General features: G+C 46.8%; 1 protein-coding gene across 1 annotated transcript; it reads right to left on the reverse strand.

The window, feature by feature from the left end:
* Nucleotides 1-17,061: 17,061 nt before the first annotated feature.
* LOC136639204 (vomeronasal type-2 receptor 26-like) lies at nt 17,062-25,836 on the reverse strand. Its single transcript, XM_066613207.1, has 7 exons — nt 25,616-25,836; nt 23,814-24,105; nt 23,288-23,555; nt 22,746-22,945; nt 20,224-20,454; nt 19,226-19,352; nt 17,062-17,972 (listed from the first exon to the last, which is right to left on the reverse strand). The coding sequence occupies exons 1-7, from the start codon at nt 25,834-25,836 to the stop codon at nt 17,062-17,064; spliced, it is 2,250 nt and encodes a 749-aa protein (XP_066469304.1).
* Nucleotides 25,837-26,971: the final 1,135 nt, after the last annotated feature.

The raw sequence follows: 26,971 nt of genomic DNA on the forward strand, positions 1-26,971 counted from the left end.
GGCCTCTGCGTCAGCAACAGCTTCTTCAACACGAAGCCCCAACATACAGACTCTTGAAGACACCCAAGATCAAAGCACTGGCACCAGCTCGACCTGATTCTCACCAGACGCTCCAGCCTTCTCAGCGTCAAGATCACACGCAGTTATCAGGGTTCCCTGCTCCCTGGTGTGTAGCAGAGTGAAACTGTATCACACAAAAAAGGAAGGAAGATCTCACATTGATATCAGCAAGACCCGGGATCAGAGAAAAGTGGAGGAATTTGCATGAGCGCTTGAGGAATCTCTTCCAGGCCCGGCCGATGCAGATGCACCCAACAGATGGGAACATTTCAAGAATGCCGTTTACAACACCGCCTTGTCCATATTCGGCAAGAAGACCAACAAGACGGCAGACTGGTTTGAAGCCCACTCTGAGGAGTTGACACCAGTCATTGAGGAAAAGAGAGTTCTAGCAGCATACAAGGCCTGTCCCAGTGAGCGCAACCTGCAGGTCTTCCAAGCTGCTTGCAGCAAAGTCCAGCAGACTGCCAGGAGGTGTGCTAATGACTACTGGCTCCAGCTCTGTTCCCACATGCAGATAGCAGCTGACATGGGCAACATCAAGGGGATGTATGATGGTATCAAGCAGGCCCTAGGTCCAACAGAGAAGAAAACTGCCCCTCTGAATTCTGCCGCAGGCGAGGTCATCCAGGGTAGGGCGCAGCAGGTGGGATGCTGGGTGCAGCACTACTCTGAGCTATATTCCAGAGAAAACGTAGTGACTGAGGAAGCACTGAACAACATTCAGTGCCTGCTTGTGTTGGAGGAGCTTGACAGTGAACCAACCATAGCAGAACTTCACATGGCACCTGGAGTCCCTCGCCTCTGGCAAGGCACCTGGGAAAGACAGCATCCCTGCTGAAGTCCTAAAGTGCTGCAAAGAGATCATCGCCACTGAGCTGCATGAAATCCTCTGTCTCTGCTGGAGAGAAGGTGGAGTACCTCAGGACATGAGGGATGCAAACATCGTCACGCTGTACAAGAACAAAGGCAACTCTTCTGCCCAGCTCTGAAGAGCTTCCAATTTCTGATAACGCCCCACAAGGTTTGTCCTTTGACCCCTTACAAACAATGAAGCCATCTGCAAAATCTGATTCTTTCAACTGTAATATAAGCTCCCAGCTTACGGACCAGTTGCCTCAACTGGATTTGGATGAGGTCAAGCTGACTAGGGAGGCCCTGGAGGCATTCAGAATCTTACCTCATCAGGAACAACGACAGACTGTGCAGAAAGTGGAAATGCTCTGGAAGGAGCTGTCGGATATAATGCAGACCACACATCGCCTTACTTCATGTGAGAGCACATCTTCTCCACGGGACTTGTTGCGTGAAAATCCCCTTTTTCCCTTCCAAGTTGTGTTTTTATATCTAGTTATGTATCTTGGACTATACAGACCAAGCAAGCAGGCCACTCCTCCCCCAGCACATGTTTCTAAGGGCCATGGCCAAGCTACAAGCACATGAATTACACAACCCCCAATTCCTTGCAGGTCAATGTAGAACCTAATCACTGTGTCTTCTGATTATGCAAAACAAGCATGCACCTATGGAGGAGGAAGTCTATTGTTCTTTTGTTGTAGCTTTAACACTCTTAAGCACCTTATGCAAATTGCCTCCCTCCCCCAGAGTCAAACTTTGCTGATAGCGGAGTTCTGGACCCTTCCACCTTTTCTTTACATACTCCAAGTGTTACTGAGCATGCCCACAGCTCTGGGATACTTCCGGTCAGTTTGGATTGACTTCCAGGTCAAAGACAACTCTTAAGAGAGAACTCAGTGCATATGCGGTCTCTCTCTGATTGCTCTCTTGCAAGAGTGGTCCTGCGGGACTCTTCCTCCAGCTCCCCCCCACAGGTAAATATATTGTGAGTCTAAACTTCCCCCCCTTCTTCCCTACCTATTCTTCCCTTCTCCCCCCATCTTTAGTCAGCAACTGGGTTTAGCAGATTAAGGAACCCCTAAAATACCTTCCTACACCCTAACCATTTCTGTTTCTTTTTTCGGATGCACTCAAATACATAGCACATGCATCCACCACGAGTTAGGTACACCAGACAAGTATATACTTATCGATTCTCCATGTGTATTATGTTACCTTTGTGTGTTTTTGCAATAAAAATATAATCCTTTGATTGAAAGTTACCTTCCTCCCAGTCTCCTCATTAAGCTAAACAAGGGATTTCTTTGCTCTACGCTGTCTTGTATCCAGCCTATGGTCCCAAAAGTTTCCAGAAGGCTAATATAAATAATTCCCCTAAACAAAACAGCCTTTTTGGTAACAGACCCTCCAATGGTTTCCTCAGACAAAGACCCTTTCTTAAGGGCAACCTATCAGACTGAGATGCATCAGGAGTCCCCAGTCAGGGGAAGCATGCCTTACTCCCTCTCTCTTGGGGGCTCTCCCTCTACAGTGCCTCCTCCAGTTGGCTCAGCCTGGGCTTCTGAGTGTGAGAAACAGCCCCTTAACCATCTACTCCCTCCACCAAAAGAGGCCATTGATAGTGAACACTGCTGTCTAGATGATAAAATGGAGGGTGTGGTGATGGAGATGCCTAATACATCTATTCAAATTAAACAGCAACCTGCCTCTACTGTTTTAGAGGAACCCATGGCACAACTCTCCCAGCTTTCAACAGTGGATATCCAACCAAGTCAACAACCATTGATCCATCTTGTTCCTGATGGAACCCCAGCCATAGCAGCAACAGGCAATGCTCTAGAAGAGACAAATCTGCCGGATGGATTGGAAACCAAGCTAAGATTGCCGGAGACCATTTTGCTTGAGCCAGAGCTACAACCACAAGCACGCAGAGGGGCTCAGAAATTCAAATTCCCTTAATTCCATCAGACTGACTGCTTCCACATCGACTCCCTGAAGCCCTCCAAGGTCAACTGAAAATCCTGTCTTGGAATATCGCTGGCTGGTCAGCAAAGTCATGGGAGAAAGTGCTAGATGAAATCCTAAGGGATAGAGATGTTATATTGCTACAGGAAACTTGGGCTACCTTACCCATTGAGTTTGAAGGGTGCTCCGTAACATCACTACCAGCGCGGAAGAGTGCAGCAAAAGGTCATCCTGCTGGCGGTCTCGCCATATTAGTGAAACCAGTTTTTAAGCATGAGTTGCTGTTTATGGCCGATAGCTATTGTAAAATCTAGGCAATTAAGCTGAGGCTGCCACATCAAAGCCTTATGGTCATAAATGTGTACATGCCACCTGTCAATGACAAAGCGGCAACCGAAAAGCAGTGGGTATATTTTAGTGGCATGTTTAATGAATTGACTGGCAAATTTCCTTCTCTAAAACCAATAATTTCTGCGGATTTTAACGCCAGGGTGGGACAAAATAACGACATCTTCCATCAAATCTTAGATCTGCCTACTGATATGACCTTATCAGAGATTTGTTTCTCTGAAAGGCAGTCAAAAGACAGAACAATTAATGCGGCTGGGCTTCTTTTGGCTAAATTCTGCATTACCAATGGCCTCACTTGGTTAAATGGCCTAGATTATCTGGAGGATAAAGGAGAGTATACCCATATTTCAACTAGAGGTATGAGTGTTATTGATTACATTCTGGTTCCCTTTTATTTTCTCCCAAAGATAGTGAATTTTAGAGTTGGATACCCACAGTCTAGTGACCATTTACCCTTAATATGTGATCTGGCCTACTTCTCAGATTGCCTCCACAATTCCCACTCTCAGGTGGAGGACGGTCACCCTGACACAATTAAAAGAATTAAATGGGATGCAGCCACTAAAGAGTCCTTTTGCACACTACTACAAACTGAGGACATGTTCCAGTTGTCTGCTCTGGATCCAGATAACCAACTAGGGATTGTGACCTTATTCGAGGTTTTAATATCAACTCTCCAGAACAAACTGGGCTGGATAGCTCTACCTCAAAGAACAGAAGGTGGGAGAAAGAACTCTGCCAAGCTTGAGCAGACTTGCTTGACACTGAAGTTCGCTGTACGCAGTGCTTACAATAAATTTCGAGTAACTAATAGTAGATTAAAATTACTACAAAATTTTAAGCTGTCTGCCCAACTCAAGGAAGCTATTAAAACTTGAGCGAGATGGTCACGTTTAATTAAATCTGTGAGATCTAAAAACGCCAAGATTTTTTGGCAAATTATATCAGGCTGTTTCTATAAAAACTCATTTGGTTTCACAGCAATTCCAGCTAAAATGTGGGAAGCACATTTTAAATCAATCTTCTTCGATGAATCCAAACCTGTCTCCATTGTTAATATGCCACTCCCGTTAGAGCTCCCTGATTGGCCTGCAGTCTCAGTGGATGAAGTTCTTTCACTCATTAAGCAGTTAAAGCTGCGTAAAGCAGCGGGACCAGACTCAATTCCTCCTGATATTTATAAAGAAGCACCAGAGTGGTGGGCCCCAATAATTGCAGAACTTTTCACTAGAATTGATAAATTTGGGGTACTTCCGGACACTTGGACTAGATCTATCTTGGTTCCCATCTTTAAAAAAGGGGATAAAAAACTTCCCCCCAGCTACAGGCCAATCAGCCTTTTAGACCTGGCAGGGAAAATGTATGCTTCCCATCTACTTAAGAAACTTTCTGCCTGGATCTCGGACCAGAACATCATAGGCCCAGAGCAAGCGGGTTTTAGGCCAAATAAGTCTTCAATTGATCAGTGTGTGGTATTATCAAACCTAATCTTCAAACAAAGGACTCAAAATAAAGCCCGACTATATGTGGCCTTTTTAGATTTAAAGTCGGCCTTTGATTCCATAGATAGAGATAGACTCTGGGATAAACTTGAGAAGATGGGAGTGGACAAAAGGCTATTAATATTAAGTCGTGCACTTCATTTAAACACCTCATGCCAAGTGAAATTATCTCCGAGGGGCGGCCTCTCGGCCCCAATTCCAATCAACAAGGGGGTCAAGCAGGGGTGTGTTCTTGCTCCCATCCTGTTCAATCTCTTCATTAATGATCTGGCTCCCTATCTAGCAAACTTTGTTACGCATTCCCCCAAATTAGGTTCAGTGGATATCCCTCTCCTGTTCTGTTCTGAAACCTTTATTGGCATGTCAACACGGTTTGCAATTAAAATATACAATTGACACAGCAATTTGCATTAAAAAAACTGGACAATTAAAAGCAGGATATCAAGTTATTTAAATTCTGACAATGTTACTTTAAGAATCTCAGATAAATAACCAGCCACAGCTGCAGTCAGAGAAACACAAACATCACTCATGAACTTGGAAAGAGTAATATCAGAAGGGGTAAGATCAGAGGAAATCCAAGAAGTAAGGTAATGATTACGAATATCAAGGTGTACTGGACAAAAAAAGAGAATGTGAGACAAAAAATCAGGAGACTCGTGACAGAAGGGACAGAGCCTTTTCTCCTGTGGAATATTAAAAAAGCGGCCAGAATGGACTGCCAAAGGAAAAATGTTAAAACGAGCTAACATAAAGGCTCGACTATGTAACGGGTTGGTTAATGTATAGAAATAATTAGGGGCATGATCGAAAGATGGGGCCAAACCAAAAGAAAGAGGAGAACAAGTAGGATTAAGGTTATTACTTAGATAATTGAATTCGGATGATAAAAGCTTGCCTTTTATCAATGAATATGCTTTAGAAAGACTCATATCTGCCAGGGATTCTAATGGAAGATCAAGAGAAGCAAGTTTGTTGTCTATCAAATGAAACCAAGAAAAAAAATAAGAGTCTCTTAACAAATCGTATAAAAGGGACCCAGAATGAGAATTTAAACACAGTTTAAGCCAAAATTTAAAAGTAACCAGGCTGTGGTTGTTGGAAGATGTATACCTAATTCTAAAATAATTGTGGAAACACGAATTGAATTTGGGATCCCTAGAATTCTATGAAAAAAAATGCTGCAATCTGATCGATATCCTTGTTGATTACTTTAATCCATATTGGGGCACCGTAAAACAAATGGGAGAGAATTTTAGACTAAAAAACCTGAATAGCAGCAGGGACATACTGGTTACCTTCATTATAAAAAAATTTTGAAATTGCTTTGAGTTGGGGAGAGAGAGACAAAGTGATAGCTTTCTTATGAAAAGACCAGGAGAGTTTATAATGAACTATAAGACCCAAATATTTATAAGACTGGACTTGTTTGTATATATTAGGGCCTATCGTCCATGTTATAGGAGACCAAGTGCGAGAAAATACCATAATTTGGGTCTTGTTTGAATTAATTGTTAGATCATTTAGTTTACAATACTTCTGAAATGTAGCTAAGATGCAGCGAAGTCCAGATTTAGTTAGAGATAATAATACTGCATCATCTGCATATAAAAGAGTAGAAACAGGGACCCCATTTAAAACTGGAGTAGAATGAATAGAAGAAGAAAGAAAAGAAGGTAAATCAGATAAAAATAAATTAAATAATAAAGGAGCAAGGATACATCCTTGACGGACACCATTGTGAATAGGGAATCTGTCAGTGAGAGTATTGGAATTTGGTATCCTAACCTGCCAAAAATTCTGGGAGTGTAATTGACGGAGCAGAAATAACAAACGCAGGTCTATTCCCCATTTAAGTAATTTGGACCATAGAAGGGCTCTATTTACAGAATCAAAGGCCCCTTGGAGATCAACAAATGCAGCATATAGATTAGCTTTATTGTAAATAAAATACTTCTTTCTGAAACCTTTATTGGCATATCAAACGATTAACAATTGTACTTTACAATTGACATGACAATTTGCATAACACTCAACAATTTAAACAAGATACTAGAATTATTTAAATTCTAACAGCGTTACTTTAAGGATCTCGGATAAATAACCAGCAACAGCTGCAGTTAGGGAATCACAAACATCACTCATAAACTTGGAGAGAATAATATCAGAGGGGATAAGGTCAGAAGGGATCCAAGAATCAAGGTAATGATTCCGAATATCAAAGTGTGCTGGGCAAAGAAAGAGTATATGAAACAAAAAATCAGGAGTCTCATGACAAAAGAGACAGAGCCTTTTCTCCCGTGGAATGTTAAAAAAACGGCCAGAATGAACTGCCGACGGGAAAATATTGAGGCGAGCTAACATAAAGGCTCGTCTATGTAACGGATTGGTTAATGTATAAAAATAAATAGATGCATGATTAAAGGATGGGGCCAAACCAAGGGAAAGAGGGGAACGAACAGAATTGAGACTATTACTTAGATAATTGAATTCAAGTGCTAAGAGCTTGTCTTTTATCAATGAATATGCTCTTGGAAGACTCATATCTGCCAGGGATTCTAATGAGAGGTCGAGAGAAGCAAGTTTATTTTCTATCAACTGAAACCAAGAAGAAAAATAAGAATCTCTTAACAAATCATATAATAAAGAACCGGAATGAGAATTTAAAAACAGCTTAAGCCAATATTTAAAAGTAAGTAACCAGGCTGTAGTTGTTGGAAGATGGATACCTAATTCTAGGATAATTGTGGAAACACGAATTAAATTTGGAATCCCTAGAATTCTACGAAAAAAAAGATGCTGCGATCTGATCAATATTCTTATTAATTGCTTTAATCCAAATTGGGGCACCATAAAACAAATGAGAAAGAATTTTGGACTGAAAGATCTGGATAGCAGCAGGAACATACTGGTTACCTTCATTATAAAAAAATTTTAAAATGGCTTTAAGTTGGGGAGAAAGAGATGAAGTGATAGCTTTCTTATGAAGAGACCAAGAAAGTTTATAATGAAATATAAGACCCAAATATTTATAAGACTGGACTTGCTTATATATATTTGGACCTATCGTCCATGTTATAGGGGACCAAGAGCGGGAAAACACCATAATTTGAGTTTTGTTTGAATTAATTGTTAGGTCATTTAGTGTACAGTACTCCTGAAATTTAGCCAAGATGCAACGAAGTCCAGATTTAGTTAGAGATAATAGTACTGCATCATCTGCATACAAGAGGGTAAAGACAGGGACCCCGTTTAGAACCGGAGTAGAATGAGTAGAAGAAGAAAGAAAAGAAGGTAAATCAGATAGAAATAAATTGAATAATAAGGGAGCAAGGATACAACCCTGGCGGACACCATTGTGAATAGGAAATCTGTCAGTGAGAATATTAGAATTTGGGATCCGAACCTGACAAAAATTTTGAGAGTGTAATTGACGTAGCAGGAATAATAAACGCAAGTCTATTCCCCATTTAAGTAGTTTAGACCATAAAAGGTCTCTATTCACAGAATCAAAAGCACCTTGGAGATCAACAAATGCAGCAAAAAGGTTAGCTTTATTATAAATAAAATACTTCTCTGCTAAATAAGTCAATGTAAAAATATGATCAAGGGTAGAAGCTCCTGCCCGAAAACCAATCTGTTCCTTTCCGGGGAGGTTTTTAGAAATTGCCCAGGAACAGAGTTTTGTTAAAAGATACTTTGAATACAATTTTCCAATGTTTGATAATAAACTTATTGGGCAATAATTTGAAGGTGATGAAGGGTCACCTTTTTTGTAGACTGGAATGAGAGTAGATGTCAACCAGGCATCAGGAAAATGACCTGTGGAATTAACCAAGGTAAAAAAGGATGCAAGTGGTTCTGCCCACCAATTGGGATTATTAGACAAAGTCTCATTCAAAATGTCTCATTCAAAATGTTATCGGGCCCAGGAACTTTACCGGGTTTTAAAGAAACCTGTGCCATGTATTTCATTAGGGGAAACTGGAGGCCATTCCAAGAGATCCTGTGGAGTACTGCTGGGAAACTGAATTGGGGACAAAGATGAGAATTTTTTTGAAAAAAAGTCATCCCAGGTAACTGCAGAGATAGATGGAAGCAAATTTGAAATTGAACAGGTTGATCTGGAAACTAAAGTCCAAAAGGCCTTTTGATTATGGGAAAATTGCAGAATGTAATTGGTCCCACTTACGCAGAGCATACTGATGTCTTTTCTCATCAAATAATTCATAGCATGTTCTGCGTAAATAAAAATAGTCTCTTAAAAAAGATGGGATTGGATGAGAACGAATGAAAAAAAAAGAGAGCGTATTTGTTTCTTTAATTGCCAACAATCAGCATCAAACCAAGAATTATGGTTAAAAGGAACCCTGAATGGTTGTGAGGAACTAGAGAAGCTAAGAAAATTAACTAGAGAATCAATTAAAGAATCGTAATCTCTTATAGCTGAGGATGGGGAAGAAAAAGAAAGAAGGTTACGAATGAGAACAATAGTCTCCGGGTGACTAGTCCACTGGGAAAAGGCTTGTTGTGAAGTAAAGGACCATTTATAAGATCGACTGGAGTTAGAAGGAAATGAAGAAGAGTGGGGCACATCATGGGGAAAAGAAAATGTTAATAAAAGTGGAAGGTGATCTCCCTCAGAACGATGGCCCACTGAGAAATCAGAGAGGAAAGGTAAGAGATCAGGGGAAACAAGGGCATAATCAATAACACTTGGGTCTCTCACTGAAAAATGAGTAAACTCTCCTGGGGAATCATTACCTCTAGAGCCATTTAATATAACTACATTAGCAGAGGCACATAAATCGACAAAGGAAGCAGCATAACTATTAAAGGATAAATCTTTGGAGACCCTTGGAAGATGAAGCCAAGGAGGGATTTGGTCATCCATAAACCAGTTCATATGTTGGACTAGCGCAGAATTACTGGGGCCAATTCTAGTATTAAGGTCCCCTATTATTATCAGCAAAGCAGAAGGAAAAGCTTTTAAATTTTCTTCTATAAGTTTTTCAAGAGATTCCCATAGATTGGAGGGAGTAATAGCAACAGGGGGGATATACACATTAAACAGCAAAATCTTAAAAAAATTTATCTGTAAAAGAAAAATTTGACAATACAAAGATTGAATTGGTATATGAGAAAAGGAAAAAGGTGATGATAACTTTACAAGACAACAAAGTCCAACACGTGGACGTCCCAAAATATTATTTTTGAAAGCGGATAAATGGTAGGGAGTATAACCAGGAATGGACGGGGAAGACAAAGACCATGTCTCCTGAAATAAAATTACATCAAAAGTTTTCAGAAAATTGATGAAGTCTTTATCTGAAGCTTTTCTGGACCACCCCGAAATGTTCCATGAAATTATAGTAATAGTCATAACGTTATGCAAGGAAGGAGAACAACAATCAGTTAGTCAACGGGGAGAGGGGAAAGCAGCATGACTTTTAAGGGAAGCTTGAGGATCGTGTGAAACCTCTAGCTGAGTTATAATTGAGTTAGGAGGGGTGATCAGAGTATCTAAAGGAGGGCCAGATGTAAATTTATTAATCTCATTGTTTTTTAACGTACTAGAACCAATAAAATCAAAATTTAAAGGTGGGGATATTGAGAGGAAGCATCAATTAAACGAAAAGAGTCAGATAAAGAACTTTTCTTAATAATACAAGTAGGAAAAAGGGATGTATGTGAAAGGGGCATGGATTCAGGTTAGAGGGAACAACTGGAAGAGATAGAACATCATTTGGAATCAAAGCATCAGTAGAGATTTCTAAATTCGACATAATAGGCATTGGAGAAGGCTGACTAAAACAAGGATCATCTGGTCCTACAGAAGAATTAGGCAACAGGTTTGTTTTGGAAAATGCAATTTCTGGTTTATCAGCCTCCAAAGGGCAAGAAAGGGGAAATAATTTGGAAGCAGACAAAGAGCAATCCAAAAGGGGTATAGTAGAGGAACCATTCTTTGCCGAACAGGGAGACTGTGCTGACGCAGGAACATCCATATTTCCTCCTTGGAGAGAAATTTTAGATGGGACCAGTTTGGTTATGGAGGTATCACGAAAATAACGATGGACAGATATACCTACTTCCTGGAGAAATCTGGAGGTGGCAAATAAGAGTCTCGGAATATATGAGGAACGAAATTCCAGGAGGAGACGAAGAGGGCGACGAACAGAAGGTAGATGGACTGTCTTGAGCCTAAATGTGGACAGGTCGATGAAAGTGTCGACCCAATGTGCGGCAGCAGTGAAGAAGGCCAATTCTATGCTTGGGATCATTAGGAAGGGTATTGAGAACAAAACGGCTAGTATTATAATGCCGTTGTACAAATCTATGGTAAGGCCACACTTGGAGTATTGTGTCCAGTTCTGGTTGCCGCATCTCAAAAAAGACATAGTGGAAATGGAAAAGGTGCAAAAGAGAGCGACTAAGATGATTACGGGGCTGGGGCACCTTCCTTATGAGGAAAGGCTACGGCGTTTGGGCCTCTTCAGCCTAGAAAAGAGACGCCTGAGGGGGGACATGATTGAGACATACAAAATTATGCAGGGGATGGACAGAGTGGATAGGGAGATGCTCTTTACACTCTCACATAATACCAGAACCAGGGGACATCCACTAAAATTGAGTGTTGGGTGGGTTAGGACAGACAAAAGAAAATATTTCTTTACTCAGCGTGTGGTCGGTCTGTGGAACTCCTTGCCACAGGATGTGGTGCTGGCGTCTAGCCTAGATGCCTTTAAAAGGGGATTGGACGAGTTTCTGGAGGAAAAATCCATTATGGGGTACAAGCCATGATGTGTATGCGCAACCTCCTGATTTTAGGAATGGGTTAAGTCAGAATGCCAGATGTAGGGGAGAGCACCAGGATGAGGTCTCTTGTTATCTGGTGTGCTCCCTGGGGCATTTGGTGGGCCGCTGTGAGATACAGGAAGCTGGACTAGATGGGCCTATGGCCTGATCCAGTGGGGCTGTTCTTATGTTCTTATGAGAAAAGTTTTAGATGGAACAAGTTTAGTTATGATAGTATCACGAAAATAGCGATGGGCAAATATGCCTACTTTCTGGAGAGATCTGGTGGTGGCAAATAAAAGTCTCGGAATATATGAAGAACGAAATTCCAGGAGGAGACGAGAAGGGCGACGAACAGAGGATAGATGGACTAAATTCCGTAAATCCACCTTAAAAACAGGAATGTTAAGTAAGGTGGCTAGATGTCTTCTGGCCAAATGAATTTTAGACCAGTCTGGGTGTCTCCTGGGAGCCAGATGATCGAAGAATAGCACAGCTGCAGAGGCTTGATAAACAAGCTGGCTTGGATGTTCCATCGAGATTGCAGAGTCGAGCTTGGTATGAGATGTGGAGGTTAAAGTAGGATGTCTCATCTCTGTTGCAGATTGAGAAAAAATATTAACAAAAAAGTTTGATAGCTTAGAAATTATTTGGTGTTGCTCCTTTAAGAGGCTCAATATATGGGAAATCTGAGAAAATATAGATGATACCGTCTGGGCCGTCAGTTGAGAGTATTCCTTAAGCATCATAAGTAATTCACAAGGCTTTCCATCAACCATTTGTACACTCCCCTCAATCTGAGATGACTGCTGAGTTTCCAGCAGAGGTTGTTGTTTCGAAGGGGCAGACAGAGCCTGGAAACACTCTTGCAGAGACGACTGGCTCAGAGAAAGCTCTTTTGGAGGAGGACAGAAACTTCTCTAATTTAGTTTGTTTCAGAGAAGGTAATAATGACTCAAGGTCAGGACTTGGCGGAGAAAGAGCTCTTTTACGCCTCATTTGGGAAGATAGATTAGCCGTAGTTATAAACACAATTGAGCTCTGCACAAGGAAATGGCGGCCAAAAAAACTGCAACTGACGATAAGCAATCTCAAGGTCGAGGCATTTTAAACTTAGGCACTTGAAGTCTGAAAAAGCAGAAAAATGCTGGGGAAAAGTTCCTTAGTTCATGAGCAATCAAAAAGGAGATAGAAAACTCTCTAATTTGACAGGAAAAATTAAAACAAAGTACAGTTACCAGAGCTCCAAATTCCAACATCCTGTGGCTTGGACTCTCCCACGTGACCCCTATCCCTCTCCTTTTGTATGCTGATGGCCCTGATATCTCGAACTAAAATAGGATTAAGGAGACTGGTTAATGCCTGCATAGAATATTTTACCAACAATGCCCTTCAGCTAAACTATGAAAAGTCCAAGATTGTGGTGTTTGGGCACTCTTGGAAATCACAGTCTTGGCTTTTCAATAGTAAAACAATACAACAAGTAAAGGAATTTCAGTATCTTGGTCTCCGTTTTCACTACCGGCATTTCTGGTCTTCCCGTCGTCTTACAGTAATTAATTCATCCAAACTAGCTGTTCAGGCTATTACTCGCTTTTTCTTCTCTTGGGGTAATTCATTCATTCCAGCTGCTCTCCAGGCTTTTAATGCCAAAGTTACACCTCAAATTTTGTATGGCATTCCTGTTTGGATGCCAGCATTAAATGATTCAATTGAAAAGATACATTCTAATTTTCTATACAAGATCTTAGGTGTACCGCATTGCGTTCCCTTCGCGGCACTTTGCCTGGAGACAGGCCAATATAGGCTGGAATTTCTAGCTTGGTCCAGTTTCTTAAAATACTGGGCCAAAGTGTGCTTCAGGGCTGACCAAAATCCATTGTTAAAGTGGTTACTGACTGACTCGCTGTTGTCTCCTTGCTTAGCTCTATTCAATAAGAAAATTAGACAAATGGGTCTCGAGGAAACAAGCAGCTGCTACACTTGAGACTTCTATCAGGCTCTTGATAACAAGACTAATAGAAATAGAAAGGCAAGAGATTTTGGCTGCAGCACAAAAAAAATGTTCACCCCTAAATTTCCATCTTAACATTACCTTTGGTCTACAACCAAAATACCTGTCCTTCTTAGAGTGCCCCTTTGAAAGAAGGGCTTTTACATTAGCCTGATGCAACGCATTGCCTTCAAATGACCTACCTGGTAGGTTTAGAAATGCCCCGAAGGAAGATCAATTTTGCAATTGTGGCCTCTTACACACATTGTTCTGCATTGTGCTTTTAATCAGGTGCTCAGAGACCAGTATCTCCCCTCATTATCTGGAAACAAAAAAGGTCTCTCTGAGATCACCTCTTTACAACGTTTGCTGACAGGTGAATTTGAATCTGTGACCCTTCCAGTTGCTAAAATTCTACATGTGAGCAACTTGAAGCGGGCTAAGTTGCTGGTTCTAAGCAACTTGGAGTAACTGTGTAAGCAAACTGGTGTGTTTTAATTCTTATTTCCTATCTCTCTTTTAATATATACCTTCATACATGACTGTTTGGAGATATTAGTTGTAAAATTATATGCCTAATAAAGGTTTGTTGTATGTAACAAAGGCGACAGGGGTGACTGCAACAACTACCGCAGCACCTCTCTCCTTAGCGTTGTCGGAAAGCTGTTTGCCCGAGTTGCACTGAAGAGGCTCCAGGTACTTGCAGAGAGCATCTATCCAGAATCTATCTATCTATCCATCTATCCAGAATCGCAGTGCGGATTCCAAGCCAACAGGTCCACCACCGGTATGGTGTTCTCCCATAGTCAGCTGCAGGACAAATGCAAGGAACAACGACAGCCACTCTTTATAACCTTCACAGATCTCACAAAGGCTTTCGACCTGGGCAGCAGGAATGGCCTCTTCGAGATTCGCCCCAAGGTCGGATGTCCACCCAGGCTCCTTGGCATCATCAGTTCTTTCCACAAGGACATGAAGGGCTCTGAAGGCTTTGATGGCTCCACATCAGAACCCTTTGAAATCCGAAGTGGCGTGAAGCAGGGTTGTGTTCTTGCGCCGACCCTGTTTGGGATTTTCTTCGCTGTCCTGCTGAAGGAGGCCTTTGGAACTGCAAGAGAAGGCATCTATCTCCAGACCAGATCAGACAGAAAGCACTTCAACCTCTCCAGACTGAGTGCAAAGTCCAACTGAAATGTCTGTGTGACTTCCTCTTTGCCCACGATGCAGCTGTCACTACCCACTCTGCCAAAGATCTCCAGCAGCCCATGAACTGTTTTAGCAAGGCCTGCCAAGACTTTGGACTGACAATCAGCCTGAAGAAAACACAGGTCATGGTTCAGGATGTGGACTCACCTCCCTGCATTGCAATCTCTGCGCATGAGCTGGAGGTTGTCCATGACTTTGAGTACCTTGGCTCAATGATCTCCGACACTCTTTCTCTGGATACCAAGCTAAACAAACACATTGGTAAAGCAGTTACTACGTTTTCCAGACTCACAAAGAGAGTCTGGTCCAACAAGAAGCTGACGGAACATACCAAGATCCAGGTCTACAGAGCTTGTGTCTTGCGTACACTTCTGTACAGCAGCGAGTCATGGACTCTTCGCTCACAACAGGAGAGGAAACTGAACGCTTCCCACATGCGCTGCCTCGGACGCATCCTCAGCATCATCTGGCAGGACAAAGTTCCAAACAACACAGTCCTGGAACGAGCTGGAATCCCTAGCATGTATGCACTGCTGAAACAGAGACGCCTGCATTGGCTCAGTCATGTTGTGAGAATGAGCGATGGTCGGATCCCAAAGGACCTCCTCTATGGAGAACTTGTGCAGGGAAAGCGCCCTACGGGTAGACCACAGCTGCGATACAAGGACATCTGCAAGAGGGATCTGACGGCCTTAGGAATGGACTTCAACAGGTTGGAAACCCTGGCCTCTGAGTGGCCCGCTTGGAGGCAGGCTGTACAGCATGGCGTTTCCCAGCTTGAAGAGACACTTTGCCAACAGACTGGGGCAAAGAGGCAAAGAAGGAAGGCCCACAACCAGGGAGACAGACCAGGGACAGACTGCACTTGCTCCCTGTGTGGAAGGGATTGTCACTCCTGAATCAGCCTTTTCAGCCACACTAGGCCCTGTGCCAGAACCACCATTCAGAGCGCGATACAAGAGTCTTTCAAGGCTGAAGTTTGCCAACAAACAACATAAAGAATACATGGTATTCTTTACCATTCAATGCACAATTCCATGCAGAATGCAATGAAACAAACTGCATTGAAATGTCTCTATTCTATCAAAAGTTATAGCCAAAAAGCCAGTGGGGGCAGGATGATGGGAGATCACCATGCCCACTGCCAAGGGTTACAATTCATAGTAGGTATGTGGAAGCTCTTGGTTTTAGAGGCTGTCTCCGATTGCCAGATGCAGGGGAGGGCACCATGATGCAGGTTGTGTCTGTTGTCTAGTGTGCTCCCTGGGGCATTTGGTGGGCCACTGTGAGGTACAGGAAGCAGGACTAGATGGGCCTTTGGCCTGATCCAGCACATCTCTTAAGTTCTTAGCCACATCACAGGAGCCAGCACTGGGTCCTGGGCACCAGGCTGGTCTTTCTGGGCCAGTCTGGTCTTCATCCTTTCTCATACCATGACCCCAAAAAATAAAGTATTGGACCCATTGAGTATTAGACCCATTGACAGTCAGTAGTTGTGTACAGTAGACCACTGGGAGGTGACTAAGAGACCAGTCCTATCCAATATTCTGGTTCTGGTGCATCCATGCCAATGGGGTATGTGTTGCATTCTGTGGTGGGGAGGCAGTCACAGAGGCCTCCTCAAGATAAGGGAATGTCTGTTCCCTTCCCTCGGGGCTGCATTGCGACTGCACCAATGCTGGAAAGTTGGACAGGATTGGGCCCTCAAATGGGAATAACCACAGCTGGAGGTGGGTAAAAAGGCTTGTATGTTTTCACAGATTTTGGTGTTTTACAAAGGCAGAAGTGAAGAAAGCAAAGTTACCTGTTTTTATTCCAAACTATAAATTGGTATTGGCAACCTTCAGTCTCGAAAGACTATGGTATCGCGCTCTGAACTATAAATTAAAATATAAATTTTTAATATAAAATAAATTATAAAATATAAACTATAAATTAGAATCACTTTAAAAGCGTACTAGGTAGCTGATATAGGTAGTATAGTGTCAGCAGATGGAGCCACAGTTTTTACCCATCCACCTCCCCCTTAAATAATCAAAACCAAATAAAACTCTTTTTATGGCAGATTATTTGTGGTTAGCTCAGAAATCTCCACAAAAGGCTGAAGCTAACAGGTGAGCTAAACTGAGGCTACTGGAGGCCACCATGAGGCCAGCTGGACCTCCAAGAGAAGCTGTGGGTCAAGGTGTATCCTCAACCTGCAAACCGATCGTGTTGAATTTGACTCTGGTCCCTGTAAAATGCAGAGTCCAGCTCAACACGCACGGCCCCCTCCCTCCCACACGGTCCCCTCCCTCTGCCTGTCCTGGCGGTTGGCCCAACAGTGAGTCAGACACTATCTTTCCTTTTCATCATCAGCTGTTCCTTTCTATTCAGATCTGGCCTCAGAAAAATAATGTAGCATTTGGGGAAAAAGAGGCAGCCCAGCAGCCCAGCGCTGGAGGCCAGGATGGAGAAGACCTGCACGGCCACCGTGTGCTTCCCTTTCGTGCTCAGGTAGGCGGGCACAAAGGCCACCCAGACGCTGCAGAAGACCAGCATGCTGAAGGTGAGCAGCTTGGCCTCGTTGAAGGCCCCGGGCAGCCGCCTGGCCAGGAAGGCCCCTGTGAAGCAGATGGCAGCCAGGAAGCCCAGGTAGCTGAGGGTGCCGTAGAACAGGGTGACGGACCCCGCGTTGCACTGCAGGACGATTTGGCCGGGCTGGGAGTGCCTGTCGGAGTCTGGGAAGGGTGGAGATATTCCCAACCAGGCGGTGCAGAGGCCGAGCTGGACAGCGGAGCACGAGAGGATGATGGCGTTGGCCAACCCCTTCCCCAGCCACCTCCGCATCCTGCTTCCTGGTTTGGTGGCCATGAAGGCCACCACCACGGTGACGGTTTTGGCCAAGACAGAGGAGAGAGCCAGGGAGAAGATGATGCTGAAGGCCGTTTGGCGGAGGAGGCAGGTCACCCTCCTTGGCCGGCCGATGAACAGAAAGGAGGACAAAAAGGAGAGCAGGAGGGAGGCAAGAAGGACGTAGGAGAGGTCCCGGTTGTTGGCCTTGACTACTGGAGTCTCCCGGTGTTTAATGAAAGCTCCTAACACTAAACTCGTGGTTAGAGAGAAGAGCAGGGCGAAAGACGCCAGAAGGGCCCCCAGATAGTCTTCGTAGGACAGGAAAGTTATGACTTTGGGGACACACTGAGTCTGGGCCTTGTTTGGATGCTGGTCTTCTGGACACTTGTCGCAATGATCTGCATCTGAAATGAAAAAAAAACAAAACAGTGTCTCCAATATCATTTAATCTGCCTTACATCCCATAATAGTCTGTCAGCCCAATCAACTTCCCCCCCACTGGTCCAGCCATGCCAGAAACACCCACAATGTATCTTGCTTGAGTGGGGGGGGGGTGTCCGATAATTCTGCCCTCTCTTCGCTCTGTCCTCTGGCCCCATTCCTCCCTGCCCTTACACCCTCCCCCCTCCCACTGGCTGACCTGCTCCAGCAGGTGTCAGCGACACACACAGGAAGGCTCCAGCCTTCCCACAGGTGCTCTGGCCATGCGCTACTCGGCACACCAGCAGTCACCAGTGGAACACACATTCTGCTGGGCCCAGGACTGAGCCTTGTGTCTGACTTCATTCCACGAACACTGTTGCAGGTGAGCACTTTTGCAAGAGACCTCAACTGATCCAGGCTGGGGGAGTCCTTGGCTTCCGACAACGTGCAGTGGAGAGAAGGGAGGGTGACATTCCGTGGAAGGAGACGGGACTGAAGTGCAGACAGGCAGGTTCAATTGTCACAGTGCCTGAAAGCGACCCTCAGGACTGGGATCAGGGCTGGTCTGTGCATGTCAACCGAGGCAGTCACTCTAGGCACAGCTGGGCAGGGGTCACCAGCTCTGCCTCCCCCTCCTTCCACTCCCGGGATTGAGAAGCAGGAAGGAAATGGAAGAGGAATGCGGAGGAGCGAACAACAAGGAAGACACTGAAGCTCCCCACTCTCCTGTCCTCCTGCTGCAGGGCCTGGAAAAGGCAGGGGCAAGTGGGGCTGCAGAGGACCACACAGAGGGTGGGGCATCAGGTGGGAGGGCAGCACTCGGCAGGCTGCCTCAGAGGCTGGGGGCCCGGGCTGGCCCTGGTCTGGAGCACAAAGCACTGGGGATGGACGGACAGGCCGAGGCAGGTTGACCTACTGGCCAAAGAGAACCCAACCAACCTCCTACTGCCGTCTCACTTATTTAGGAAGGTTTCGCAAACGGACAGTAATGCAGTTTGAACCACAGGGAGAGCCTGCAGCTGGCTGTGTCCAGTCCTGCCCCCCCTTCCCCCCACCTGCAGACACAGTTTACTGTCTGGAGTAATTTCTTGCTAAGCATTTTGTGAGATAAATGATGGCTGTTAAAGCAAGAAAGGCTCTGACTTAAGGAATGTCTGGACACCTCCACAGAATGGGTCTGAGACAACCTTTGCCCCACTCCCCATGAACAGCCCATCGCTCTGGAGCCCCCCACCTTCATGGGAGGAGACGGTCCCTTCTGCGCACCGAGCACACGCGTAGCAGCACAGCGGCCTTCCTTCCTGAATCAGCTTGCTGTATCCCGGGTGGCAGCTGGCGGTGCACCTCGACTGAGGCAGGGTCTAAGCAGGAAGACAAGGCGCATCAAGGAGAATCTGTGTGGTGGGGGAGCAGTTTGTCTGTAGCAGTGAATCACACAGTTGGGAGGACCCAACAGGACCTCGAGTCTGAGGTTAGCAGCCACCCCATATGGTTCTTGAGGCCAGAGCTTGGGGGCAGAATTGGGAAGAGACCCCTCACTGATCCTCATGGTGATGCTGCACTCCAAATCCCGGCTCTCCCAGAAGTTCCACAAAGACATTCAGCAGCATGGGCTCCTGACAAGGTAGGATCCTGTGGGACTCAGGAGGTCAAAGGACAGAGCCCCAGTGCTGCCACATGCAGACCACTCTCCAGCAAGTCTGGAACCAGCACCACACACTGCCCCCAACCCAAGAGTGGCCAGGTGGTCCCGAAAAACCTCATCGCTGATGGTGCCGAATTCCACTGCAGAACACACTTGCCCACCCAGATTCTGCTGTGGTTTGTCCTCCAAGGCCACCCAGGCAGTTCCACTCCCCAACCCAAACTGCAGCAGGACTGATATGGGTCTAAGTCTTTCCTAAATACCTTCTGCCTGTCAACTGAGGAGGCTGCAGATCAGCTTCTCCAGTTGCCAGTTTAAGTCACTGACTGCAAACTCAGGGACCCCCCCCCATGTTTTGCATTGGGGTTTAGCTGTGGCTGCCCCAGCCATGTTTAGCCCTGTTTGGTGCCACCAGAACCCACATTTGTTGCCTGCCCATCACACACTGCTCCTGCCTTTGCTCTACTCCTGCTGTCAGGAGTTTTGTCTTGCAAAATATGTGGGCAGGAAAAGGACTCTCAGCTTTTGAATCTTGAGATGAGGCATCTAATATATTATTAGATGTTAGAAATCATGGATTTCCCCACCTGGTTGAACCGTTCAAGCCACTCAATGGCACCCTGGTCTATGGTGACGTGGAGGCCTGGTGGGCTGTGTCGTCTTGCCAGACTCCCAATTGTCACTCTGACAACAGACTTGTTGGGAAAAACCACCCAGTTCAATATGTCAAAGTCGGCTGCCAGATCCCCGTCCCCATCCAGATACAGGCCGTCCAGGGAAGTGTTGTAGACCCCAAAGTTCCTCAGGAAAGGATGGAGCTGGCACAAAAGAGAAAAATCAGAGCTCAGGGAACCGTGTTGGGTATTTCACAGAGTTTGAATCTCCTATGAGTCAGGGACGATGCCAATGAAAATGGCTGATTGATTGGTTTGTCTAAATCCTGTTTTCTATTCTGCTGCCCAGAGGCAGATCTACCCCACTTGCCCCCTCCAGGTACGCCTCTGCCTTGAATCCTGAGTCCGTCCGTGAAAGACACAGGCAATTTGATCATCGCAACTCCCCATGTGGTAACAGAGCAGCCCCAACGTGGCATTTGCTGAATCCCATGAGGGGAGGGAGTTTGGGCATGCTGAGGCCTCCTTGGAGGAAAGGAACATTTGTTCCCCTCCTTCAGGGTAAGCCCCCACTGTTGCCATGGGTCAACTCGGACCTGTGTAAGCAACATCACTGGTGCATGAATGCCTTGACAGGTGAAGGGAAATTGGGTCTAGAAAGTGCTTCCTGTTCTGCCATCTACTTGTTCCACCCTCTTCTCACCTCCCTCCCAACACCTGTGTGGCCTTACCTGCACCAGCAGGCATCCAGGGTTGAGTGTTGGGAGAGTTAGGACAGACAAAGAAAATATTTATTTAGCCTGCATGTAATTAGTTTGTGGAACTCTTTGCCACAAGAAGTAGTGATGGCATCTTGTCTGGATGCCTTTAAGAGGGGCCTGGACCAATTTCCGGAGGAGAAGTTCATTACAGGTTACATGTCATAGTAGGTATTTGCAAGTTCTTGGTTTTAGAGGCAGGCTGCCTGCCAGATGCAGGGGAGGGCAATCGGACGCAGGTTGTGCCTGTTGTCTTGTGTGCTCCCTGGGGCATTTGGTGGGCCACTGTGAGATACAGGAAGCTGGACTAGGTGGGCCTTCGGCCTGATCCAGCAGGGCTCTTCTGATGTTCTTATGAAAAAGAAAAAGGTTTTTTCAAGGTCTTCTCTTTCTGTGTGGCTTTGATCATGGCTTGGACTCAACCACCAGTTTCCCTAGTAAACAGAGGGTAGCGGAAAACAGGGACAGTGAACTGTTAGCTCTCCACAAGGCACAGCTATGCCCTGGACACCCCCCCCCCCCATTTTTCCTTCACAGAGGCATGTGAATGTTTTGCTTCAGGTGTGAAATCTGCATGAAGCCGGCCTGACCTGTATTGCATCTGAGCTATGCTAAGCTAGATGTGTAGATCTGCAGCACAGTCTGCCCAGAAAAAGGGAAGGGTTGTGTTGCTATCATTGCAAAGGCATCCTGGAGCAAGTGTGATCTCTAGTCCTCCCCCACAGACACACTCCCATGCAGGTACAGGCTTTGACTGAGAGAGAGAGATGCCAGTGGGGCTGATGGTGGCCAGTGTGGCCGTCCAGGCTGGTGGGCGGGGCAGCAGGAAGGGGCAGGCAGAGCTAGCCAAGGGTCCCCCAAGTGATAGTGGCACCTCGTGGCAGGATCTCTGAAAGGAATCATCTCAAGGGTACAAAATTTCTTTTTTGCCCCTTCCCAAAGAGAGAGAGAGAGTGAAACTGAGTGGCAGGTGGCAATGGGGGCCAAACAGTCAGGGGGAAAGTGGCAACAGCCAGAACAGTCTTTGGAGCCCAGGTCTAACTGTCTTCCCAACGCAGAACTCAGGTCTACCTGCCTGCCCGGCTTTGGCCGCTAGATACAGAAAATTATACGGAAAACCAAACCCACTCCTGAGTCTCTCTCAGATCTTTCCAATACAGAAAACCATTGCAGGAGATGAGTGTTCATTCTCACCCCAGAATGAAAAGCGTCCTGTTTGCACCAGAACAGACTTCTGCAGGAGCTGCAGCCCCACAGCCATGTCCCTGAGCTCCTCTACACTCCTTCATGATAAGAGGATCCAGTGTAGCAGGCCAGCTTCCTCGCTGATGTGACACTGTTCATGAATGTTCCTGGGCCTGGTGTGCATGGCTTGTGGCAACAGTTGCTGCCATGTGCCCACGGTAATGCCCCCAGCATCCTATGTGGGCAGTGAGTCTGGGTGAGATTGGAGAATGTCAGATCGCAGGAAATTTCTGGGCCCCCTCCTTTGGCTCCCTTTTGACTGTGGGCCTGCGTACAAATTACCCCCTTTACCCTACTCTCTTAGGAAGTGCTCGGGGGCTGCTGCTGGATGGTCTGTGTCCCCTGGAGTCACTTTGAGGGCGCAGAGAGAAGGATGTGTGCAGGGAGAGTCACTACTGGATTTCCCTGAAAGATACGTGCCATTTCACTTCCTTCTGACCTTGTTCCAAGGCCCATCAGTAGCCCTGACTGTCTGGGTGGGGAGAGGAGTACCTGCCATGGCTGCACCCTCAGAACCTCCAGGCTGCCTCCGGCCTCCACCACCCTCCGCCGGAGTCGAGATGAAGATGCGGCGTGTAAGGCTTGCGCTACGGCCTGGACAGCGCTGTGGATGGCATAGCTGTCCAGGGCCAGGGTTCTTTCCATCAGGTCCCAAGTCAGGGGCTGCAGTCTTTCTCTGCACCTTGTCCAGCCTTTCACGGACAGAACAGGCTTCAGAAACGCACAGTGAAATCCTCTCTCCACTAACCACTGCCAGGTGTAGAAAAGCCTTTCGAAATCATTGTAATTTATCATTTTCATTGACTGGATGGAGAAGGAAAAAAGACCCCGAATGTGCTGGAAAGACATATGACTGAGCTTCAGGTCCAAGATGATGTCCCAAAAGGCTGTCGTGATCCAGATTTTCCCCACTATGGGTTTTATTAACATTTCAACTACCTGTTGTATAATTAATATTACATCTAAGAAGGAATCGGTCTCTGCATAGTAAAGGAACACATTGACTTGTCTCTCCTTGAGGAATGATTCCGTACGGATCACCACATTCGTATTCGTAGTTATCCCCGAAATGCTCTGGGAGTAAGCGACGCAAATGCCGCTCTGAGTTAACAGGGGCGTCAAGGTCCTGATGAACCGCTCTCCATTGTCAGTGTCTGGAGCAACCAGAGCAACCCAGGACCACTGGAAGTGCAGGAGCAGCCCGACCACCCCAACAAACTGGGGCTCTTTGGGGACTGTCCGATAGAAAAAGGGGGCCCGAGTTCTGTCATTGAGACCACGAGCTGTGAAAGCATAACTGACCTGGGAAGGGAAAGGAGAGATGGATGTTTGGATTTCTCTTCAGGTCACATATTTGGTGGCCTGAGCTTGTTAACAGTGAGCAAAACCCTGTTTCATTTTGATGCAAGGAAGCCCCCACCCACTGCAAGGACACGTCCAAGGAACTAGGCAGTGCTTCTCTGTTCAGCCTACTCACACACTGCATGCCCCCACCTCATTTTTGGATGGGAGGCAGCCACGTGGGACGAGACGCAGACTGTGCCCTCCACCCACTCTCACCTGGGGAATTTTGTAGGCAGACGACATGGCTGAAATATGGCTGGAGAGGTCAGCTTCAGCCCCTTCAAGAACTGCCAGCAGCCGTCTCTGCTTTCCACAGCTGTAGTTTGGAACACGTGTCTCTCCAGTGGAAAGCAGGTCTACAAGGGCATCGGAAGTCACTCGGACATCAGAATAGGTGTTGTAGATGTTGTAGCCCAGAGTGACATTGGGCAAGAGCCTGGGGTCCCGGTTGATCTTCTCAGTGGCAAACAGGAAGGACAGGATGAGCCAGTTCCGTGTACCTGCTTTCCTGAAACAAAAGGACTGTGCCGGGTTCTTGATGCAAAGGTCTGCATTTTGCTGTGGGTCAGAACTGTGGCTACCCCAGTTCTATTTCCGAAACATGAGGGGATTCCCATATGTGGGTTTAGGTGTGTCAGGCTAGACATCCATGCTGTGAGGTGACCAACCCTTTTCGCTCTAAAAGGAAGACAGGGCAGGGCCCCTGCCCAACCCCATCCTCTGCACAGGTGAGCATCTAAGGCTGCCTGGACTGAGTCAGTCCCTTGGCCCCTGAACTCAGCATTGCCCGCTGACTGGAAGCAGCTCCTCAGGGTGTCAGGTGGGGATCTTTCAAAGGCTGGACTGCCAGGGATTGAACCTGGCATGCAAAGCAGGTGCTCTCTCTGTTAGGGGGGATTTTTGCCATCACCTTTGGGGGGAAGATTTCATTGGTCGGGATGGTTGGCAGGGGAGCCCAGCTCAGGCATCACAATGGCCTTGTGTGCAAAGGACACATTGCCTGTAGATGCAGGTTGCTTCTCAGAGCCCAGCACTTCTCCCTCCCAGCAGCAATGGCCAGAGGACTTGCACCCACCCTAGAAGCCCTTTAGGGCTGGCTGATTCCTCAGGGGCTGAATTGGCACCTTGAGGACTGCAGGGGCCTTGCCTCTTTTGCAAGGGAGGGGGAACTAATTAAGTCATCTTTGATCATTCTGCCTGGCCTGGCTCGTGGCTTGTGAGGTTGGGGGGAAGGGGGAGAATTTGGGAGTCAGTTGGTGATGTGGTTTCCCTAAGCAGCCTCTGAGGGGAGGGCAGAGGAGGGTTCAGGCCTGCAGAGAACTGCGACTGCCTGACTCACTACTCAGGCTGCAGGGTGTGGGTGGTGGGGATGTGGACCTGCTACAAGGAGCCCAGATCTAGGCAGTTTCAAATCACCACCAGTGAGTGGGTGGGACGGGGACGACTCCCCCCAAGTGTGGAGCTACAGATGTGGAGTGGCAGACTGCAGTCGAAATGGTGCCTTAGTGTATGGAAGCATTCCAAGATTTCCCCCCATATGACTTGTGAGGTTGGGGGAAGGGGGGAGAAGGACATACAAGTGTAAGGAAACTGGGAGTCAGTTGGTGATGTGGTTTCCCTAAGCAGCCTCTGAGGGGAAGGCAGAGGGGGGTTGAGGACTGCAGAGAACTGCAACTGCCTGACCCACTGCCCAGGGCTGCAGGGTGTGGGTGGTGGGGATGTGGACCTGCTAAGAGGAGCAGGGATCTACACAGGTTCAAATCACCACCAGTGAGCCGGGGAGGGGGCACTCTCCCCAAGTGTGGGGGCTGCAGCTGACTACAGCTGTGAAATGGCACTACAAATGGTGCCTCAGTGTGTGGATGCATTCCCAGATTTTTCCCCGTAGGCAGTAGGATTGCTGATTTAGCCAAGACAAGGATACAATAGGAAGAGACCCCCCCCCCCCGAATTCAGGATGACTGGAAGCCATGACATCAGAAGGGGCTGTAGCAGCCACCAAGACCCTCTTGACTTACCAGGAAATGGTGGTTGAGGGAGGCTCGGTCAAGGGCCGTGGCTGAAAGAAGACGCTGGTTGTGGAAACGGCCCCACTGAGGATGTAGTCTCCTGGCCTGTAATAATTGAGCAGCTCCTTCTGCTCCCTGATCACAGACTGGGGGCATTTTGCCTTTAGGCCCCCCCAGGCCACAGGGACCAGGAGCAGCAGCAGCAGTCTGGGCACCCCTGCTGCAGTCATCTCCCAGCATCTGCTCTCCAACACCAGCCACGGATTGGAAGCCAAGACCGTCTTGCCAGGCGGAGGCTGCAGGTCCTTTCAGTGGCTGCATCTGAAGGGGGTGATATGAAGTTTCACAGCAGAGGCCCTGCCTGGCTGAATTCCCATTTCGAGCTCTCCATGGACCAGAAGCTATTTCTGCAGCTGTTTTTTCAGACACAGTCTCTGTTTACGAAGTTAAAGGTGATCTTTAAGAAAAAAGAGTTCCTTGACCTTTGGAGAATAGAACACCGTGATTTGGGTAATAACAGTGAGGGCAGTCACCAGTGCAATACCTGGACTCCCTGTGTGTCTCCATGCGCAGGTGTGAGCTGGAGAAAACATGTTTGCGAGAATGCAGTTCCAGACTCTGCCAGGGGTCAGCAGTGGGATCACTTGAGCTTAGCAAAGCTGACTGAAGAGGCATCTATTCAGGGTATTGTTGTGCAATTGCACAACTGCTGGGGGTGGACAAGGTGGGCCTATGGCCTGATCCAGTGGGGCTGTTCTTATGTTCTTCTGCATGCCTGGAGAGTTCCCCAGAGTGGAAAAATACTGACCTTGTGTGGGGCAGCCTGATCCTCTGTCCTTCTGGTCAACACCTCCCGCCAGAAGGAATGATGATGGACACTCACGTAACCAGACCTGGGACCCTTCCAGACCAGGACTGTCCAGCAGTGTGGCTGGAAGATGTGCCACCCCAGGGGACACCTTACAGGGCTATCCCTCCAAATGGGACTGGGACTGCACTCCAGTCACAACTGGAGGGGTTTTAAGGGCCGGGGATGCTGCATGAGGGCCAGGGAGACTCACAGAATGCCTCCAGGAGATGGAAAATTGTTCCTTCTGGTTTCCAACCAAAGTCTCGAAGTGATGTCAGCCTTCCAGCGGCCAGAGGCATGCAGCCTCCTCAGCCCTCAGAACCCCCTCCGTACATGATCGGAGAATAGCTCTGGTCACATTTGGAGGGGGAGCAGTTGCAAGCGACGGGGCGGGACCATGGCGGCTGCAACAGGGTTGCATTGCCACCCCCATGGCATGGTGTGCCACCCAGGTCCTGTGACTCCTATGACCCTCCCCAGCTTGCAACTGGGACTGTCCAACTCTACCCTTACTG

This window comes from Tiliqua scincoides, chromosome 2 (genome assembly GCF_035046505.1).
Source record: "Tiliqua scincoides isolate rTilSci1 chromosome 2, rTilSci1.hap2, whole genome shotgun sequence".
Taxonomy (NCBI): domain Eukaryota; kingdom Metazoa; phylum Chordata; class Lepidosauria; order Squamata; family Scincidae; genus Tiliqua; species Tiliqua scincoides.

Excerpts from the sequence above, each read along its gene's own strand:
- LOC136639204 (XM_066613207.1), bottom strand. The coding sequence starts at position 25,836 with ATGACTGCAGCAGGGGTGCCCAGACTGCTGCTGCTGCTCCTGGTCCCT. Across the intron at positions 20,455-22,745 it reads TGAGGGTGCAGCCATGGCAG|CTCCATCCTTTCCTGAGGAA; the intron begins GTACTCCTCTCC and ends CTTTTGTGCCAG. Across the intron at positions 19,353-20,223 it reads GGCTTGAACGGTTCAACCAG|ACCCTGCCTCAGTCGAGGTG; the intron begins GTGGGGAAATCC and ends CTTCCTGCTTAG.